A 21,498-nucleotide genomic window follows, 5' to 3' on the forward strand; every position below is an offset into this window, starting at 1 on the left:
AGAAGTTCACGTAATGGCATTTTGAACTCTGGGTGAAGAGTACTCAGTGGCCTCTGTCTTAATCTAATATATCCGAGGACAAGCAGGTAAGATACTTAAGATCTCATTGTGATGAAATGAACCAATTGAATACTTCGCAAAAAATACCCTACATCTATTTATACTCCCCAAACGCCGTACGGGACCATGCCATATGTCGATACTACGAAAAGTATGCCTTTATATACAGAACGACAGAACAGCAGTAAAAAAACAGCGATGCGGTATGCTATGATGAATCTAAGGGGGTTGGTTGATGTTATCCACATGCCATTTCCATGATTGTGATTTCCGAGACGAGTGATGCTTTAACTTTTTTTACCAGAATTCTCTATACCACCTGAGACCCTATCTACCATCACCTAGCAGTCTAGAGCTCTGCTTCTCGGCGTGACCCGGTCTTCCATCGTGGTCATCGTCGTCGTCGCCGTCTTCGTCGTGGCTGGCTATGCTAAAGTGATCGGTCCCTGACGATTCCTCCGCTTCGTCTTCGCTGCCGCCCGCAAAGGCATCATACAATTCGCCAGCACGTCGCTTCTGACCCTTCTCGCCAGCCGCGCCGAGGCCTTCACCGCCGTCATCGGCATTGAGGGGCTCGAATTCGTAGTCGTCACGCGGGTTGTTGAGGCGCTGCTTGCGGCGCACAAACCAGAACCACGCGCCAAGTCCGGCGCAGAAGGCGACGATCAAGCCGAGAGCGCCATAGATCCAGGCTTGGGTGCTAGAAGAGACGCCGAAGGTGGGGAGGAACGAGGGCAGCCAAGAGCTTTGCGTAGTTGTCTCCGCCGCTGCCTCGGTGCCCGTCGGGGTAGCGACACTTTCGCCGGAAGTCTGAGTAGGCTTTGTGGGTCGCTCGGGATGATCCGATGGCAGGGCAGTGGGCAAGACAGTGTTAGTGGCTTCCGGAACAGAAGGCAGGCTAGTCGTGGACGCAGGTAGAGTGGCGGTGCTAGTCACATCGTGGTCTGCGTCGTCATCCTCACTAGGCATAGGCAATACCGTAGCTTTGGAGGCATCGATACTCTCACCCCACAACTTGAGATGCCAATCGGTGAAGTTGCCTGTATTGTCGTTGACCTTGGTATCGCGTACAATAAGTGTCCATTTGCCAACTCCAGATTCACCCCTGAATTGCTGTTAGTCTCGAACATTGTCAATATGTATATGGAGGTAAGCAGCTTACCAATGAGCGACAGTCATGAAAGTCCAGTCATCATAGCCCTCGGTGCTAGTATCTAGCTTACGCGTGGCTGACAAGTGACTGATCACGTTGTTAGGACTAATAAGATCAACGCTTAGATCTCCACGGCGGGTATGTTCCACATTCATTGTTACGGTGACATGCTCTAGGCGCTCAAGATTGGCACCCTTGAGCATGTCTTGGGTGACCTCGAAGCTAACCGATAAACCTTGGTCACCTTGAGGAATCTCCTTGTGCACATGTAGCCACGGAGAGTAGTACCAGGCCTGAGGCTTAACATTCTTCCAAGTCTTCGCTACCTCCACAAGAGCCCAACTGTCAACCTTGCCGTAGCCAAAGGTGTGGCTGAACTGCTTGCCGATAGTGGTAGGTTGCCACTCGCCAGTGTCTAGGTCGACAGGTACCGCACTATGCAACGCGATGTATTGCATGTCTCTCCAGGTCAAGTCAGGACGAACCTCGAGGGCTAAAGCGAAGATTCCGGCAGCCAAAGGTGCGGCGGCAGAAGTACCGCCATGCCCATTATAGCATTGGTTTTCGCCGACATCAGTGGTGTGAATGGCGTCTCCACTGCCACTGCTGTAGGTAACGACAAGCTGGGCCGAGCACTTTTCGGAGTAGTAAGGATGTACACCTTGTCTATCGATCGCGCCAACAGTGATACTGTATATGCTATTCGTGTAACCATCAAAATTGCAGTTGTCTTCACTTGCGGCGCCGTTGCCACTAGCAAAAACGTAGATAGATCCTTTCTTGCCGCGTCCATTTTGCACTCCGTTCAGCATAGCTTTCTTGATTAGGATACCGGGGGCGTCCATCGATTTTCCATCATCCGGCGGACCCCAAGAGCAAGAGTATATATCGTTATGTTGGAAATCGTAGTTCATAGCCTCGGCCTCGTCCGCGTCGCTGATCAGCTTACTGAGAATTCGAATGCCCGCAATCTTGGAGTCGTACGCGACACCAACACCACAGACATCATTCCTAGCAGCACTGACTTCACCGGCACACCGGGTACCATGTCTGTCGTCGGATAGGGTCGGACGAGGCTCGGGCCTCTGGTCGTTGAAGTCGTAACTGCCCTCAGCGTAGTAGTTAGGCTTCAAGTCGTTGCTGTACATATCCAACCCATCGTCCACGATAGCTACTGTTGCGTTCTTGCCCGTGACTCCTGCAAGCCAGACACCGGTCACATTTACGTCATGGCCCAACTGAACCGTATTTAGAAGATGCCATTGCTCATTGAAAATCGGGTCAGAGATGCCAAGTGTCTGCATCACAGACTTTTGCTTTTCCACCGTTTTCGCATCGGCCTGGTCTGCTCGTATCGTGGGATAATGGCCGTTTGGAGGAGGCGGGATAACTCGCTTTTGCATAGGAGCCCGCAATTTCTGCTTATGAGAGGCCTTTACGCCGTCAATGATGTCTGCACCACCAAGCGAACGCTTCCGCCGACGTTCCTGGACTGCGCGCCGTACGACATCCACTTCGGCCTTGGAAGTGGAAAAGATGTGATGACCCGGGAGTTGGCCTAACTGGCCCTCGTGCCTCAAGCCCAGCCGGGACGCGATTAAGTCGGGTTGCGCATCGCGTTCGAGGTGAAGAACGTAGTAATCGTTGGAGTCGAAATTCCGGCGTTGTACGGATGCAGTGCCTAGTCCAGCAAGGCCGCCGACAACAAGGCCGACTAAAGGAGCGAGCTTCATTGCGAGATCGAGTGAGCGTTATTCAAAACACCCCGCAAACCTCGGAACGGGATCGGGATCGGGAATGAGTCGGTATGTATCGATACAAGGAGTTCGTGACGATAAAGAGATACAATGATAGGGTCGATAGAAAGGACTTGACGAAAACGAATCTATGTAGGTAGTTAAGCGACCTTAGGTATTTCGTAGGTAGTGGATATTGTAGGTATCCAGAAAAGGCAGAGACGAAACAAAACGCCTTCGCTCAAGGCCATGCACGAACCCCCTTAATGAAACCGTGAAAGAATATCTTGACGGATGAAGAAGTCGGCAGCTTCCCCCATCGAGCAACAGAAGAGAGATCTGTCAATCTAGTAAACAGTAAACTTGTTATGGCTTTTGGTGTGTTGGAACCGACAAAGATAAATTCGGTCGAGTGTAGGAACAGGTAGGAAGAGGAATACGTTGAACTCCTCCCCGTTGTTGTAATGTTGTAATGGTTAGGTTCAAGGGTGCAAGTGTGGCGGCGTAATCCAATCTTTTCCGCTCTTGCCTTGTAAGCTTACGGTTTACAGGCTAAAGAAACCTTACATAATGCGGAAGCCAGGTGTTCTAAAACACTACCAAGCCACGCGCCACGCCATGCTTCGGGTCTAGGTTGAGGAGCGTGTGGGGAACATCTTAAATTGTGATTGGCTATTACGAGTTCTCGAGACCCCTAAAAAAGGCCTACTCTTTCCCTACGCTGCCTGAGCCAGCCTTAACAGAAATTCACCTGATCGCATCATGATGTACCTCATAGTACATATAAACGAGGCGATTCGGAAGTATATGTTGCGCCATTCGATCATTGAACAACCTTGGAAATTGCATGATCTTAGAGAAATGAAATCAATTATGAGCTGCTTATATACAGCCCGTTGCAGATTGAAAATGTTTCACTAATAGAATTAGCATTCCCCTTACAATAATGAAGACACAGGCATAGATTCGTGGTGGTACCGTACATACGTAATCGGGTATATAAATGCCAGTAACCGTTCCTGCCAGGTCCGCTCACTTACATAGGTATGTGGTACTTGCGGTGTTCAAACAGCTTCGGGACTCCACTTATCAAAGCACAAGCGTCTATCCGAACTTCAACAATTTCAAGTCATGAGCTCGAATGTCGACTATGGAATATTCGAGGATTATACTGTTCCCAATACTTCTACTAGGCGAACATATCCATCACATCCTCTGATATTTTATATGCACTCTGCAAAGAGTATCGTCAACAGAGCGTTCTATTCTAGGAATGACATCACAAGCTGAGCTAGGATCTGCAGTTGGACACCGTCGATATCTAATTAAAGATCTGAGAGCCCTAGAGCCTTAGAGCCTATTCTGTTTGTGGCCACACGGCTCATCCCGATACTTGGACAACTTTCGAAGTGAATTGAGACTCGCCGTTTGAAGTTTGTTACTTCTCAGGTACGTGAAGAAACAAACTTGCAACAGGAGATAACAGGATATCCCTAATATATATACATTGTATATTCCGAATTAGGTAGGTGAGGACTATCGTATTGTCGCCCTTGTCGGGAACTAATGTCTCTCTTTTATTGACTGAGATATATTTCGTTTCGAGAGGGGCTAACCAACCACCGTCATTTGTCGCTCTCTGACTTTCTAAGCTCTTAGTCTTACCTGGGTAGGCTTTTATACTGCTCACCGTACATAGCAGGAGAGATTCAGCTCTCGAGTTTTGAGGGCTGAAAGCCCCAGCATCTTTCGATTAACATACCTAATAGGTCAAATCCACTCACGAATGCAAGAAGCATTACCTAGGCGCATTACAAAACTCCGTTCTATAGTTGACCGCTTCTTTTTCCCAAGACGGTCTGTTAGAAAACAACGGACAATATAAAACATCATATATCTTCCCGCCACGGAATACGCCCGTACGATTTATCTACCTGGGTAGGTATTGTACGAGGCTAGATCTGTTTCTCACCGGGTACACGGACTATTACCCGTCTCCCGCGCCAGGATTCAAACGAAAAAAACCGGGAGGCTTGCAAGGCTCTGGACGTCCGAAAGGGAAAAGCAAAAAAGATCCCGGCTTCTTTTTTTGCTTTCGCCAGCCTTGGTAAAGCTGAAGAAGCTTAGCTCTCTTACCAGCCATATTATTATTTTTTTCGGCCAACAACTTGACCTTGATTAATACTACTCAAGCTTCGACGATTCTCCTCATGTTCGCAACAGCAGCTCTGTGACTGTACCTCTGATTTTCCCCTGCATTAATTATCTGCTACCCACAACTACCCGAGTCGCATGTGTCTGCATCGTATTGGTCATCATGGAAACCCGCAGATGATAGCTAGTCCGACACGCCTCCTTCCGTCCTAAGTTCAGCCTATCTCGCGGCCCAATCATCGCCGAGCCTGATTGTTGTTCATCATGTCTGCACCATATTGGGGCCAATTGCCCCCTCCAAATGCTCGCCGCATGTCCGGCGACTCTGGTCAACCTGATCGGCCTGATCGCAGACAATCTTTAGATCAGCCTCCAGCCCAGTTTCAGTCGCGATCGAATCGGGCATCCGTCCAAACCACACATACCGAATCTACCTTCAGTCCCTTAGAATCCCCCGCCACCTCATACTTCCCAAACACCGGGTTAGCTCCTCGCCCGTCCTCCCTGTCCTACGGACATAATCGATATCCTTCAGATCTGCAAGAAAAGCGGCGAAGACGCACCAGCCAAACAACAGAAGACATTCCGGAAGTCGGTTCGCACGACGAAGGTGCCCTTTCGCCTCCCCCAGCTGCTCCCGACGTCCCCAGAGCTCCGCCTGTGAGCTACAAGGACCCTTACAGACACAGTAGCCCAGCGTTCACCCCGACATATTCTTACAACGCAGACGGCCAACCAGGGCCGCCACTCTCAGCTTACAGATTCGGTTCTCCCAGATACGGATCCCCCGCTCAAGCACGGATTGCCGGAATGGAACCCGAATCTTTCTATAAGGATGCTACTCCACCAGCCGAGAAGCAAAACAGAGCGCCTACACTCGATCGAGCTCGACAGACATTTGGCGAAAATGAAGGCATCGATAAACTGGATAGGGATAATGGATCCATGGGTCGGCCAACGAATGGAGATCTGGAAGGGCAAGGAATTGTAGATCCATATGCACCAAAGAGACAACCAACCCTAGCCGGGCCACCGAGGCGTCCGACATTTGCAGACGATCGATCGCCGCTACAAAGGCTTGAGCTTACCCTCGATAGTATTACCAAGGAGGAGAAGCGGGCCCGTGTAGAAGCTGCCGAGCGACGTGCAAGGGAACGGGCAGTTCGAAGGGAGAATGCCGTCAATGAAGATAAGCTTCAGCCTCCTCCGGAGCGCTCGAGCAGCCAACAGGTTAAGGTTCGAGACCGACGTCAATCCGCGAGTCAGTACGATGACCCAATGCAAGTTCAACCATCGGCAGTCACGTTTCATGGGCCTTTGTCTCAGAACCCACCGGAGGAAACCAAGCAGTATACTCCACCCGGTCAATCTCCAAGCTCCAAAATCCCAGTCCCCAAAAATCGCAATATCGCAGCACCTCAAAAGACCGATCTACCCCAACGTAACTTAAGCTTTCGCGAGAGGGCTGCCAAAAATGACGGTGATATCTCAGCAGATGCGGATAGTAACTCACAAGTGTCGCCAATCAGTTCACCAGGTGGAGGATTTGCTCTTGCTCGGAATGGAAGTAACAAGCTCAAAAAGAACCCACCTAGCGATCCATGGTATGGTCAGCGTAAGGAAGCCGAAGAGAAATCTATGGCTCAAAGACGCAACTTACAAAGTGATGGAACCTATGAGATGCCTAGAGATATCAACACGGCACCAATAGTTGCTAGGCCCAGAAATGAGCCAATTACGAGGGACCCCACTTCACAGTATGTTGGTCGGCCTCCGGCAAGAGGTAAACAGTTTGAGCAAGAGGATTATGAAGAGCCTAGACAAAGAGGTGTTGCTGCTACATCTGGACCTGGTCGAAACGACTCTGTAGCCAGCAGTCAGCGCTCCCCGCCGTCACAGCAAACATTTCAGAGCTCACTACGGAATTCAGATGCTCCTCCCAGGAGTGCCGGCAAATCCGTCACCTTTCCAGATCGGCGCTACGAAGCTCAAGAGTTTGATGACGATGACTATGACTCGGATTTAAGCGAGCATAAGTTGGGTATTCATGATTACATGCACCGACGTAAGCTGAAGCCTGGTCGAGGGATGTATCAACCACCAAAATACTTGGAAGAATGGAAGAAGTCTACAGTCGGAACATTAGCGGGTTCTTTGCTCGATCTCAACGTGGAGCCCCCCAACCCTAACCCAGGTGCCGATAAAGGCACACCGTGGTGGGAGAACAGTGGCAGACGTAGAAGTAGCACGACAACACGACCGCCGCCAGAGCTTTTTAGTGAGACATATGATGATACGCAAGGTCCTACGAGGTTTAAGCCACCACTATATCTCAAATGTGGGCCGTTGCTACGTTATTGTGGTATGCGTCACGAAAAACCTCTACCGCGAGGCGGTGATGCGTCTATGAACCGAGATATATGGAGAGGCACCGTTATGATCGTAACGCAAGACACGGAATCGTCATATGACATTCCTCCGATCCTTCGACTTTTCGTTCAGCCAATTGAGCTCTTACCACCGCCTCCGGCGGAACTTCGCGGAGAGCAAGTCCTTCCACCAGAATACGTAGATCCGATTGCCGGCATACCGAAGCTTGGACGACGAGGAGAGACTCTTTTCGTGCGGCCGGTAGAACATCTAGAAGAGGCCAAAGATGTTTCGAGGTTAGATCCCGACGATGGTCTATTCGAAATCACAAGGTCCGCTCCCGACTTCAACAACGCGCCCGATCCACCTGGATCTTTCGCCTGCCGTAAGAGACGCACTCCGGTTGACGGCGAGAAGCTCGGAAAGTACAAGGACGTGCGTGGATTCCGCCTTCATGCTGAACGGGGCCACACTTTTTGGAGATTCAATATCGAAGTTGAGCTCCGGGAGAAGCAACAACGAATTGCCTACCGTATAAACCATGGCCCTGCGACGGGCTTCTGGGTACCTGCTCGGGACCAGTCGATGAACATCATGTTCCACAGTTGCAACGGCTTCAGCCTGAGTGTAAATCCAGACGATTTCAGCGGACCGGACCCCATGTGGCGCGATGTGCTTAATAACCATCAAACCCGGCCATTCCACGTGATGATCGGAGGTGGTGATCAGCTCTACAACGATGCTATTATGCGGGAAACTCGTCACTTCCAAGATTGGCTACAGATCAAGAATCCTCTACATAAGAATAATGCCCCCTTGACTCCGGAAATGCAGGATGAGATGGAGAATTTCTATCTAGAGAGATACATGATGTGGTTCTCACAAGGGTTATTCGGTCTAGCGAACTGCCAGATTCCTATGGTCAACATGTACGACGATCACGATATTATTGATGGCTATGGTTCATATCCCGATCATTTCATGAAGTCGCCTGTATTCAGCGGCTTAGGCAACGTTGCGTTCAAGTACTACATGCTCTTCCAGCATCAGAGTCTGCCTGATGAAACTGAGGAGACGGAACCAAGCTGGGTTACGGGTATCAAACCAGGGCCATATATCCGCGAGCAAAGTCGCAGCTTGTTCATGTTCTTAGGCAACAAGGTCGCGCTGCTCGCTGTTGATTGCCGGACTGAGCGCACGAGAGATGAGGTTGTAACTGAGGATACATGGAAGAAGCTTATGGACCGCTGTGATGCCGAACTTGTCAAGGGCGAGACGCAGCACTTGCTCGTTCTTCTGGGGGTTCCAATTGCGTACCCCCGGCTTGTGTGGTTGGAAAACATGTGAGTGGCATCCCCTAGCCAAAGTCCGACGCAGTACGAACTAACTTTCATAGCTTGACTTCGCGATTAATGGACCCGATCAAAGCCCTCGGAAAAGCAGGAATGCTAGGTAATTTCCTCAACCGCTTTGACGGGGGTGTCGAAGTCCTCGATGATCTCGACGACCACTGGACAGCAAAGAACCATAAGGACGAGCGGCGCTTCGTCATCGAAGACCTGCAAGATCTCGCTGTCGACGCGTCCGTGCGCGTGACCATCCTCAGCGGCGACGTGCATTTAGCGGCAGTTGGCCAGTTCTACTCGAATCCCAAGCTCAACCTCCCTAAACACAAGGATTTCCGGTATATGCCCAACATCATCTCCTCAGCCATCGCCAACACGCCGCCTCCGGATCTGATGGCGGATATCTTGAATAAGCGTAACAAGGTTCATCACTTCGACAAGGAGACCGATGAGGACATGATACCCCTGTTCACTAACGACGTCGATGGCAAGCCACGAAATAATAAGCACCTTCTTCCTCACCGCAACTGGTGCTCCATCCGCGAATACGTACCAGGGCAGACGCCGCCGCCTACCCCGCCACCAGAAGAGTTCGACGAGACTCCCGAGGCCACTCCCCCGAACAGTCGGGGCGGTCTGCTTCGCAGGTTCTCGCTTTCGAGTCGGAAGGGCTCGCAGGCTCGCCCGAATACCTCGCACGCACCCGTCGACCGCTCGCGCCCGCCCGTGTCTGGCGGCGGTGGTCTCTTCCGATCGCTTTCGCGCCGGGCTTCTGATGCGGGGACTCGGCCGAATAAGCTCTTGCGCACGCTGTCACTCGGCCGAGGCGATTCCGCTCGACGGGGTAGTACTAGCGCCGGTAACGGCGGCGGCAGTGGCGGTGGTGGTCTATTCCGCAGAAGAAGCACGGAGCGCGCGGACGACGGCGGGATCAACGGCGCCTGGGGCCCTGACAGCGAGGACGACGAGGATGCCGTCTATGAAACGCAGCCCCAAAGATACGCAAGGCCAAATACAAACCAGACTCCGATGATGGCTGGGGCCGCCGGGAGAGAGTATAGAGAGTATAACGGGGCGAGGGACGGAGGCGCGAGCATGGGCCACCTACGCGGGGGCGCCGGCGACTCGAGACACGTTAACGACGAGTACGAGGTCGGCGACGAAGCGTTCTTCTCGGCACGCCCGCCGCGCCGCGCCGTCACACAGCCGGTCGCCGTCGCCACCACCTCCTCTTCCTACTCCGCCGCCGCCCCGACCCCAGCGCGCAGGAACACGAACGGCGGTCCGAGCAGCAGCGGCAACGCGTACGACAACTACTACGACCCGAACTCGTCCGAGGAAGACCCGATGGCGGCGGCTGCGCCGCGGCGCCCGTTCCACAGGACGCCGACCGGCCTCTCGGCGAAGAAGCTGCAGAAGCGCGGCGCGGCGCGGTACGAGGTCGACCTTCAGGGCGGCCTCGACGTGTGCTTGAACGTCGAGGTCAACCCGAAGGATCCCGCGGGCATCACGGTGCCGTACAGGCTCCTGGTCCCGAGGCTGTGGTACGAGTACGAGGGCGAGGACGCGAGTCCGTCGCCGCCGGTGGCGGAGGTGCAGAAGCCGTTGCCGCCGTCGCATCCGCAGCCTGCGAGGGCGCAGGAGCGGGCGCCGGTGCGTGACCGGGAAGATGAGGATTATGATGATGAGGAAGAGGATGATTATGAGGGCGAGTATGATGGGGAGTATGAGTATGAGGAGAAGCCTGGCATGCTGAAGCGCTTGTTTAGCAAGCGTGGACGGAATGCGGGGGGTAGTGGAGGCGGTGGTGGTGGGAGTCAGTATAGGGCGAGGAGAATGTCGCCTTAATTCACTTTAACCCACCCTAGCGAAAAGGAGTGAATTCTAAAAAGAGAAGACGAGGCGAGACGGGTGAGGAAGCAGTGGCAAGTTGTAAAACGCTTGTAGCAATACTAGGGGCCCGAATCAAGGGCCTCATCCGATTTCATTTTCAGCACAGCAATACTTCGGCGGGCAAAAGGGAAAAGCTTTTCATTAGGTATTTTGGGGTCAAGGCATTTCGGAGGTTATTTTTCCTCTTTTCCTCGAGAGATATCTATTTCGCTACACTTTTTTTGCTGTAGGGCAGATATTTACCTAGGGATAAGAGAAAGGGGGGGGGGAAGGGAAGGAATGGGAGTAAGCGAGTGTTTGGTTCTTCATTTCGAAGCGGGCAAGTTGGCCTGGCGGGACCGGGTGTGAACTTGACTTAACTGGTTGACACTACGATTCTGAGCAATCTGACGAGATATGACGTTTGGAATGTCATGTATTTGGAGAGTTGGGGGTTGAATGACGAGATAGCTGGCTTGACGTGCGTATGTGCTTGGGTGCGTTGATCTGAATACAATACAGAGTTACCATCGTCAAATTGTTGCCTGCGGCTGAATTTGCTACACTGTATGTGATGGATGGATGTCTCCCATGTTTCTTACGTTGCCTAGTGGCGTCCGTTCTGTACTGAGGTTACATGTTCACTCGGTTTTTATATTAGAATAACGGCCTCATCGAATACATACGACCATAGGATCTGGAGAACTCGGGATCCCGTCCGCTCTCCCCTTGATAAACCAGATACCGCCGGACCAGTAGTTGGGTCGGTGACGACCAGCGAATCCTCGGTGTTGTATGTCTTCTTCGTTTTTTCTTTCAGTCTTTTTAGCCCCTTTTGTACCCTTAGTCTCTATCCCCCAACATGTAGGGGGTTCGTGTTTATACGGGATAGAAGTACTACGATGCTAAACAAGCTTCGTAGATTATATCAATTGTTATGGTCTTGACCCTTTATATCTTGCCTTGCGACTATACGATGCCTCCGAGCACAGAAGATGATGGACTTAAGTGGATAATCCCCAATTGTTACCTATGGGCACTTCTCAACTAGCAAAGGTGGAACGCTTTTCTATGAGAGTTCTAATGCAGGGGTAAGCTGTCATAAGTCAAATTTGAAATCTGGCTCCAAGCAGAAGTTGGGGCCATGATGGAGAAGCTGCCAGCAGCTAAAGCCATATGGTCATTCATAAGTCGACAAATTGAGCAATGGCCACAAGCTGAAAGTTGTGTCCCCCACTACCTACTAGGTACCGTATAAAAGCCAACTAGGCATTATGAAGCGGAGTTTCCTATTTAAGTCATTCCTCTATAGCGTATCTTGGTTCTTATTCGTAGGCGAGCAAAGACAGCTTCTCACATGATTCTCGACCAGGATACCAGACCCTTGACCGAATTATATCATCCATTATTTGTAAGCATATAAGTCCATAGGCCCGCTCGCAGTGTGCATCTTCGACCGGTGGGTTTACCTTATGCGTGCTATGTAACCACACAGCACTTTAAACTAGGACTCATTGAAAATTTTTCGTTCCTAAACTAATAGACGCCTTCATGTCTAGTGGATTATAGGAACGGGTCTGATCCACCGCAGCACATACTAAGGAACTGGGAATCAATGCATCAGTGCCTAGTTTCCAGGCTACCCGAACCCACTCCCATGGCTCCATCTTCACGAACCCGGCGCCGCGGTATAAGTGCTAGAATCGCAGGTTTCGGTGACGACTAGTGAATCCTTGGTGTTATATGATTCGTTGACCAAACTTTTCGCTTTCGTTAGTAGGACCCGTTTTTTATACGCTGAGGTGTTCTAAAAAGGTGTAGAAGAGGCATGAAATATAAAAAGGAAAACAATCCCTCGGACCGGAATCGAACCGGTGACTTTTCGATAAACAATTGTGAACAATTACAGTCGAACGCCATAACCAACTAGACTACCAAGGGATGCTCAAACGGTTGATAATATTCTTTAAATATCCGTGGACGGATGTTCCAAGCTCGTCCAAGCGGAATAGCACGGGCTTGCTGTGTGATAAGTGATATGGCTCGAATAGGCAAAGGGTCTTCGAATGATGTCAAACGTACCTATACTAAGATTTTATACAGTAATAAAAAAGATTAACTTAGAAGAATGTGTTTTCATGAACGTATAGAAGAAGTCATTGGCTCAATCTTTGATGTAGATCAAGAACGATCTAAAATTCCAGCTTAGGTTTGGTTGACTGGCCAGTAGAATCGAGGTGGAGACTTTATTTTCATGCCGGGAAAGTTGTTCCTTGGTGTTGTGTTATAGTCAATGCTGCCTTGACATTTAGCACATGCAAATGTTTGTATCATGGAATACAAACCAAACCCCGATGCTGTTGTGGCAGACTTCAATTAAATTTGACTAGGGGTATGGCATAACCACCACATGAAGCATCCTAGCACTGTAGGTAGAGTATTGGGACAGCGGCGTCCATTCTGACATACGAAAGCCATGCTGTTGCCAGAACATGACCTAATCAGCTCAATATCGGGATCATCCATCCGTGCTCGGCTAGCCGTGTTTTGCCACTTTACCTAGGGACCATTATCAGTACCACATGACTGTGGGAGTTCAAGCCATAACTGTCGTTCTACGACGCCAAACAACCGCCATAGAGCTTGCAGCGTGTGTAGGTACCGCATCGAGCATGCCGGGATTCTCGTTACACTGCCGACCGGCGTATCATTCATAGGTTAGGATAGAGTCCCGACGCGGGATAGAAGCACATGCTCGTTTCTCCTTAGTTCGTACTCTTATTACTGTTGAACTGCATGTGTGCCATAGGGCAGTAGGCACATTAGCGGCAGATGTCCCATTTAGGGACGGGGTCGTTTGGAAGATTTGACCAAATAGAACTCTTCATGTTGTCCAATATCCAGCGTCCCGTTTGATACACATGAGCAATTCGCGTATGCTTTATGTTAATCAAGCAGTGGTATGTAATAGATGCAGGAGGCCGCTGTTTCAGGCAAATTCGACGAATAGTCACTAGGAGGACGGTAAGGGGGCTTCACCTTTTGAGTCGGACCACGTACTAGACGCTGAGGACGACGCGTGTTAGTCGAAGACATAACGGGCTGCAGCGAATACGAAACTGTGGCTGAAATGTGCATAATATCGAAATAGAGATAATCTACCAAGGCAGGGAGAGATTTCAATATTTCCAGGGTCCGGAGCGAACATATACCTATCTTCGAAACTGGAAATATGTGGGCTGTGGCTTAAGGCCGGGGGTGCCGCTTTTGTGCGTCACGCATACAAGACTTAGTCTAGCCGAGAGGACTATATCATCACGGGCATCCTGAAGATCGACATTTATCTCGGCAAGCCCCCTCCACCTCCCAGCCTTGAGAGTAGCTAGCTGCATCTTCTCATGCGCAGAGGTCACATATAAGTGCAAGATAGCCAGGATAGCCTATACAGCTGCAACTCGAAAGCCGGAAATCCTGCAGGGAGATCACGTCGGCCCGCCGATGCGTCTGTGACGTTCCAGAACGGCGGGGTTTATGAACGGCTGAGCCGTCGCCGCAGACGATATCTCAACAGGACTTTCTGAGGTGATCGTCAAAATAGGGTTGTGTTTAAGCTTGGTTAACTATGGGCACATACGGGTTATCCATCCCTCGCTTGGACGTCTCACTGTAACCTCTCCGGTAGATGCCGGGGCGACGGAATAAGATTTACCTGAGGGCGGCTTCAACGGTGGTTGTAGCCTACCCTTTACTAATTCTCGACGTAGTTGACGAGGCTCTTGCTGAGGAGGCGGCTGTTGCTGCTGCTGCTGCGGCGGCTGCTGCTGCTGTTGTTGCTGTTGTTGTTGCTGCTTATCAGACATGTTGCTCACGCCAACTAGATCCATAGACGTGAATCCATAGGGGTACTTGACTATAATCTTTGAGCGCCAGACCTGTTTGCCGTTCGCAATGCAGGTCTCAAACGATAGGCTGGGAAATTTATGTATGTGGTTTGCATGTTGTCGTATCTGGATTCGTTATGTGCTGAAAGTTAATTGGAACCGAAAGACGGGTCGCTTATACATCGGCAATTGAAGCATGGACTGCAGATCAGGTGCCTTAAAAATGCTTACGCTGTAGGCGCTATGACCTTCTTAGCGGCTTCCCAAGGACCAAAAGCTGATGATAATATTTTAGTCTAGTAGGTATTAGAAGAACCTTGAAAAAACGATGGACCTTCCCACCCGTCAGTTGCACAAAGAACTGTTTAGCAGGAGCAATTGAGAACGATTGAGAGTGATTCGGCTCTCACCAATCAAGCCATGTTTCTCAATTGCAAACACTTTATCTCCTAGAACCATATTCGGAAGCAAGGGAAACTTCTCTTCAACTCAATTGAAAATTTCGATTGAAGCTTTCAACACTTTGCGAAGCAAATATAGTGAGTAACTGCTGTCCCTAAGCTGTCAGGGATCTCATTTGAAGATGCAAATTGGGGTACGAGCACCTGACCATTTTTGACCGGGGCTACCTTCCTATAATAGTATGCCGTTAACTACAAACGGCAAAGCGTGATATTCTTACCCCTCATTTCTGCTTGTCCTTGGAAGGCGGCCAAGGAGGTCCTGTGTAGTCGCATGCAGTTGACGACGTGAGATGGAGGTAGCTTTGCACAATGAACAACTCATTCTTTATTAGAGGACTCATGATTTGTTCATTGAGGTCATTGAGCTACCTCCTCACCGGTTAGGTAATCTGGGTACCTGATCATACCTTGCCTACCTTGTGGCCTCTACCTACCTTACCCCTACCTTTGCTCCTACCTGACCCTACGTGCATTCCAGTTCTTACGCCCTTCAGGAAAAAAAATTTGAATCAATCCAATCCCCGTGGTCAATTGGCACGGCTAGTTCCAAAGCATAAGATTTTTAAGTTCGGGGTAGCTTCTGACTCTTATAAGTCTTTGGCCAAAAGCAATCCATAGAATCAAATCATTATTTCCCCTAACACTGCCTAATACTTGCTTTAACACTGGCCATTCCTTCCCTTTCTTTTCTAGTACGTACAATTAATAGAATTCTATAACCTTGGAACCTACAAAGGTTGATCCACTTCCCACGCGTCGCCCGCCACCCGTGGACCCCGCGTTAAAGAAGGTTAACTGAGTTAGCGGCAAAAGTACAAATTTTTCCATTGAGAAAGAGGTGCCCAGGTTCCTGCCAGGTGAGCATTGCGCACCTAAGCACCTAAAGCACTGAGCCGCCTTTTTTTTCCCTCCCACCAAAAATTTCCTTAACTCATTATCCTTCCTTATCGCCTATTAGTCCAAGCTCCCCCTCCTCCAATTGTTCAATTCCGTGATCGGTCTTGGACTCGACGCAAGACCCAAAGCTGAGCAAGCAAATCTCAGCCTCGGCCGGTATAGCGGCGCAACGGCATAGCGGCGTACGGAGCTCTACGGAGTGAAGTAATTACCTCAAACAAATCATCCCACGGTTCGTCACATCTGTCATCTTAGATCCGCTTGATATAATTTGTCAATCCACGGTTCCAAGGTGCATGGATGGTCACACAGTCGTCGGCGCCGTTTCGGCCCCGTCAACGAGCCCAACCAGCCCCGTGAGCGTACATCGCCATGGCTCCATGAAGCGAAAACGCAGCGAAGGAGGGCTTGGAGTCGACAGCAGTCCAGGAAGCGTTATCGGCGACGAAGACCACTCTTTAGCAGAACCCGAAAAGAAGAGACAGCCTGGCGTTAAGCGGTACGTCAACAAAGCATCAATTAACCCCATCTTACTCATAATACTTTTGCTATCTGTTCACCTACCAAGGTGTAAGGTCAACATTTATATATATTCATACGGTGGTATCTATTTGGATGCTGTACCATATCAAGAGATATATATAAAATATTTCTCATATAAAGCAATTAGCTAATGGGGTCATCTCGACAGAGCATGTAACGAATGTAGGCAGCAGAAACTGAGGTGCGATGTTGTCCAAGAACCATTTCACAGTTGTTCGAGGTGTAATCGTCTAAAGCTCGAGTGCAAGATCGAGTCCAATTTCAAGCGCATCGGCAAGCGGTCAAAACATGCAGAGATGGAAAAGGAGATCGATCGCCTACGACGTAAGATAGCGCAAGCAAAGGCGCAGGGTTTTGTAATAGACGACGACGAAGACCTGCAATCGCAATTGCAATCCCCCGTCGCAAATAGTGCGTATTCGCATACCCGAAATCCTTCGCTCATGGGATCCGATGAGGCTGTCACTTCCCTTCTGACTCTCAAGCGAGGAGGGTCGTATAGCTTGGCCGCAACCCATTATGCCTATGAGCTTGAGACTGTGCGGCTGACCGAGCAGGATGTCCATGGTTTATTTCAGGAATTCTTCACATGTTACCATCCATTCCTCCCTTTCCTGAACGAGCATCAGTCACCTGACCTTTACTATCAACAACATGCATTGCTCTTCTGGACCATTATTGCTATCGCCTCCCGGCGGTACCCCCCTAAGCCTAGTATCTTACACGAACTATCGAGCGGTCCTCTCAACAGGCTGCTATGGGGCACCGTAGGCGATGTGCCCAACAGTTACTTCGTCGTCAAGGCTCTTTGCTTGCTATGTACTTGGCCCCTGCCGACAAGTACGACTACGGCGGACCCGACACATATATTATGCGGCGTAATGATGAAAGCCGCCACCGGTATTGGTTTACACCGGCCTAATCATACGCAGGACTTTTCGCGCGTCTCTGTTGAGCTCAACAAGGATCAGCTACACGATCGAGTAACCACCTGGGCCGTATGCAACATTGTTGCTCAATCGATAGGAACGGGTTATGGCCAGCCCGCCACCACGCTCTATGACTGGACGCTTGCCATCCGCCCCGGTGAAGATGGACCTTTCACGTTATCGCCTGAACTCGAGGCTAGGTTAAGGATAGAGAGATTCTGTGATAAGGTCTCAAAAGAAATGTACAGTAATGCGAGCGATCCGAGGGGTGTAGCCGGCGATGAGCATAGAGCAATGCTGATGCGGGTGTATCGTCGAGACTTCCAAGAATTGCAGGCGTCGATCCTTTCCCAACGTCTAACGCCTATCGTGGAGATTCATTTGACAGCTGCCAATGTCCACCTTCGCCTCGCCGGATTCTTTGACTCTAGCAGCACTCCCGGTTATATGGATGATCTCATGGGCCTATGGCGAGCCATTACCAGCTTTCTAGACCTTCTATTTCTAGAAAGTAACCAGCACATATTGTTGTATGCCACTAACTACATCCAACAGATGCTCGTCGCTGCTGGGTTTGCTTTGTTGAAGCTGATGAGGTCGTTCTTCTCCAAGACGATAGAGTTCGAGAGGGGACGGACACTATTTCACAAGACCATCCAGGCGATACGTTCAACAAGCGTGTTGGACAATGACCTGCAATGGCGGTTAGCGGAGCTCATGGTTCAGATGTGGAACGGCGCTCGCATCGACAATAAAAATAACACCTCATTCCACGAAGACGACAACTCCGTTCTCATCGACGACAGTTTGCAATTAAAGGTACGGTGTAGGCATAGTATGAGCCTTGTATTCGACTCTATTTGGCGCTGGAGGGAGGAGTACCAGGCCCAGGGTCGTGGCACGCTTGACGGTAAGTCGTTTTCCTTAAAATTCCATATATACCACACTAATTCATGGGCGAGTAGCTCTCAAGCAGCCAACTAACCCGGACTCAGGTAATGAGTCTTCAGCGTCTTCTACTCACATGGATAGCACACTCTTGCCTCATAACAATCTCGCGAATTTGACGACGATGGCGACTAGTAATGGTGGCATAACGCCAACGGCAAGCCACGGTCTGAACGCCGGTGCCAATAGCATGATCGGCATTGGCTATAGCAGCGATGCTAACTACGACTTCTTTGATCCCCAACACTGGATGCTTGACGGGTTGTTAGATTTCAACTACACATATGCCCAACCTCTGGAAGGCATGTAGGGCCTACCTTCCGGATACCGATATGAAGAACGGGAAACCTTCAACGACCAACAGCACGGCGAATCAAGTTAAGACATCGAAGTTCGAAAGAAAAGGGGGTTTTGTTCAAAAGACTCGGGCATGATTATTAAAGGGGCGAGGGGCACGAGCATATGAGCATTGGGATTCAACGACGCACCGAGAACATGACTTGCGTAAGGTTTAGACGCGAAGGATTGTTCTTTTCACCCGCCACCTGGAGTGGGTTTTAATTACGTTCGATGCTGAAGATTGCGCTTCAGCATAGATTGATTAGGTATGATTGAGGAGAAATGACCAAAGATGGCCTAATACCCCTTTGCTTGCGCATGGTATTGTAAAAAGGGGAGGACTATACCAGGTGCGAACGGGGTTCAAGCGGATTGTTTACATGTGATATAACTTATATATTTGTCTCACGGTGGTCTATTCACATAGTCAGCATTTATTCGGAGCAGAGCACGAAATTGAAATTGTTCAACATATTTGCACTTCCTTAACTGAATTGAACTCATAAGAACTGGATGTGTTCAACTTTGGAAGTTTAACAGAGAATGGCTGTCAAGATACCGATATTCCCTGAACCGATTCCAGTCCTATGCATCGTGATGGGGTGCTCGGAGTAGTCAGAGGTAATGGATTGGCAGTTCTCTGCGAAGTAGCTGGATCCTACGATACTCTTGAAAGGACATTTTGCTTTGGAATAGATCCAACGAGGCTGTAGCTGAACGGTTAAGGGGTTTCCGGTGGCGCTAGCTCTCGGGCCGAGCACCATAACGTATATAAAGGATATGGTGTATATATGCCATGTGACTTTAATTACGCGCGCGTCAGCTTCGCTACCACGGACACGAAGCTTCTGTTTTTCTCTGCTGAAGTACCGGGCGAGGATCGAGGTCGGGTGACACTGTATTGGTTCCGACCGATGCTTGACAGAGAAGCAGAGTGTGATATCGACGACATATGCTAGAAATAGCAACAGGAATAATTCAGCTCGGCACCTTCCATGCCCGTCAACCGACTCTGGACACCATCTTGCAATGTCTTTGGGCCCGGTGTGGTTACGGTGGGATGCGGAATTCTCCATAGGTGAAATAGGCTTTCTTGGTTTTTTTTTTTTTTTTTTTTTTTTTCGAGGGCGGTGTAACTACACTCGGTGCTGGGCCTGGGGGGGCACGAGGTAACGACCACCATAATAACTGGCCTGCCCGAATCGGAACGTGAACGTCGACGAATGTGTGTATGTGTGTGGGAGGAACGTTGACGAAGGGTGGGATCGTCATCCTCAGGTAGATGGACAGGCGTGTTTCAGAACTGCGCGTGGCTGGCCCGGATTGCAACCTACGAGTTACGTACGTATGTCGCGTGGCATTATATCTAAGAATCTGCAGAGCGACGGCGCGGACGAGAATTGCTGAGCTGCGCGCGCACCCTATCTCCGGCGTGGTCCGGTTCGCTAAGAGCTGCTGCGTTGGAAGCTGTCGCTACTCTCTAGAGCTTGGAGGACCCCTCGCAGGTTTCTTTTTTTGGTAAGCTGTTGTTGGCTCGTGGTCAACAAGCATTCGTCTTTCTTATTTTCCCGCATGATGTGTTTTAGCGCGAGATGGATGGGGATGTATCGCTACCAGCTAGCTAGCTACGACTAACACATTTACCATCGTAGTCATCCTATCTCTTCTAAGTCGGTCTCAGAAAACTGGCATGCAGCAAGCTGTTGCTGATGTGATACGATGCAGTGTGACGTCCTCCGATCTCTTAATACTTAGGAAGGTCCCGGCAGAAGGATCGGAGAAGCCACATAGAAGCTGGTTGATCAGCACCTCCAATTCCGCCCCCAAAGCTTGAAGCATGGGATTCGACAGCCTCGTGAACGGCACAAGCTATTATCGTGGTGCTAGATCACTAACTCCCCCAATCGGTAGGAAGTAAAGGGTATAGCGTATAGGGTATAGGACGCGTAGAGCGTAGGGCTAGTGTGATCGCGCCTTGTTGGGAGATCCAAGACTTCTGTTCCTGCGTCTTCGGGACGAGTTTTCGAGATAGACGTAGATCGGTGAGACCAGCTGCTTTCTGGTATGGCGCGGCGCCGCAGACCCGCGGCACGACACCTGCCAAGGACTCTTTTGATCGTTCCGTCAGCGGAAAGGTCGCCCAAATCTACCTTGACGCTCTACCTTGAGATTCCGGAGGAGTCGGTGCTACGAATGTCTGACTCCTTCGCAGTCGGCCAAGACGCCAAGGAGAGGAAGGTTCGGTCATCGTCGGAGCAGTGACTTGCACAAACGTGTGCTCACCTCCGGGTCCCACGGAGCACGATGGCTTGGCCCGAAGCAAGCCTGCGGAGATAAGACGTCTAATACCCTTTGGGAAATATGTTTTCGCGATCAAGAGCAGAAGCTGCTGTACCTGTCCACACCTCCGGGTTATTCCCTGAGCGACATCTTGGTAATCGTGTAATGTCAGGATCAGCGATGCTCGACTACGCCGCTTCTAGCCATGCCCTTGTGGTAGCCGGTAAATGAGATCCCGTACATGGTGGTTGCGTGATCAAGTTCCAGATCTCATCTGTTTCAGGAAAGAAAAACCTACGACACGATCGAGTTGGCTGGGGAAAGCGAGTTGCAACGTGAAACCAGCTGCTTGTCATAGTGCTACCCTACCATGGGCCTGTTCAGTCTATTTTTCGGGTTTGGTTCTCTGATATGCAGGTGTCTTGCATACATGGTGAGGTTGTAATGAATTGACGACTCGAATCCTTTATCATGCGGGAAACCCAATAGGAACATAAGCTTTTGGCTGTAGGGTTGTAAGGTATCC

General features: G+C 50.2%; 5 protein-coding genes and 1 non-coding gene across 6 annotated transcripts; 2 read left to right on the forward strand and 4 right to left on the reverse strand.

The window, feature by feature from the left end:
- Positions 1-39: 39 nt before the first annotated feature.
- Positions 40-3,419, reverse strand: F4807DRAFT_283082 (peptidase S8/S53 domain-containing protein). The gene is made up of 2 exons (XM_047994709.1): positions 1,223-3,419; positions 40-1,165 (listed from the first exon to the last, which is right to left on the reverse strand). Exons 1-2 carry the CDS (start codon positions 2,944-2,946, stop codon positions 388-390), a joined length of 2,502 nt encoding a protein of 833 aa, XP_047849897.1. The 5' UTR covers positions 2,947-3,419; the 3' UTR covers positions 40-387.
- Positions 3,420-5,367: 1,948 nt separating this feature from the next.
- F4807DRAFT_453987 (uncharacterized protein) lies at positions 5,368-10,667 on the forward strand (the record flags this gene model as incomplete). The annotated part of the gene is made up of 2 exons (XM_048000521.1): positions 5,368-8,816; positions 8,870-10,667. 2 exons carry the CDS (start codon positions 5,368-5,370, stop codon positions 10,665-10,667), a joined length of 5,247 nt encoding a protein of 1,748 aa, XP_047849898.1.
- A 1,875-nt stretch (positions 10,668-12,542) lies between these two features.
- F4807DRAFT_t142 lies at positions 12,543-12,632 on the reverse strand. The gene has a single exon. It is a non-coding gene; the product is annotated as a tRNA-Tyr (tRNA).
- A 1,541-nt stretch (positions 12,633-14,173) lies between these two features.
- F4807DRAFT_464669 (uncharacterized protein) lies at positions 14,174-14,551 on the reverse strand (the record flags this gene model as incomplete). The annotated part of the gene is made up of 2 exons (XM_048002165.1): positions 14,174-14,268; positions 14,326-14,551. 2 exons carry the CDS (start codon positions 14,549-14,551, stop codon positions 14,174-14,176), a joined length of 321 nt encoding a protein of 106 aa, XP_047849899.1.
- Positions 14,552-16,229: 1,678 nt separating this feature from the next.
- On the forward strand, positions 16,230-18,663 carry F4807DRAFT_453988 (uncharacterized protein; the record flags this gene model as incomplete). Its single annotated transcript, XM_048000522.1, has 3 exons — positions 16,230-16,432; positions 16,625-18,315; positions 18,371-18,663. The coding sequence occupies 3 exons, from the start codon at positions 16,230-16,232 to the stop codon at positions 18,661-18,663; spliced, it is 2,187 nt and encodes a 728-aa protein (XP_047849900.1).
- A 119-nt stretch (positions 18,664-18,782) lies between these two features.
- On the reverse strand, positions 18,783-19,871 carry F4807DRAFT_283382 (uncharacterized protein). The gene is made up of 2 exons (XM_047994710.1): positions 19,040-19,871; positions 18,783-18,926 (listed from the first exon to the last, which is right to left on the reverse strand). Exon 1 carries the CDS (start codon positions 19,766-19,768, stop codon positions 19,226-19,228), a length of 543 nt encoding a protein of 180 aa, XP_047849901.1. The 5' UTR covers positions 19,769-19,871; the 3' UTR covers positions 18,783-18,926; positions 19,040-19,225.
- Between the last annotated feature and the right edge of the window lie 1,627 nt (positions 19,872-21,498).

The sequence above is a fragment of the Annulohypoxylon truncatum genome (genome assembly GCF_022578515.1).
Source record: "Annulohypoxylon truncatum strain CBS 140777 unplaced genomic scaffold F4807scaffold_43, whole genome shotgun sequence".
NCBI classification, from domain to species: domain Eukaryota; kingdom Fungi; phylum Ascomycota; class Sordariomycetes; order Xylariales; family Hypoxylaceae; genus Annulohypoxylon; species Annulohypoxylon truncatum.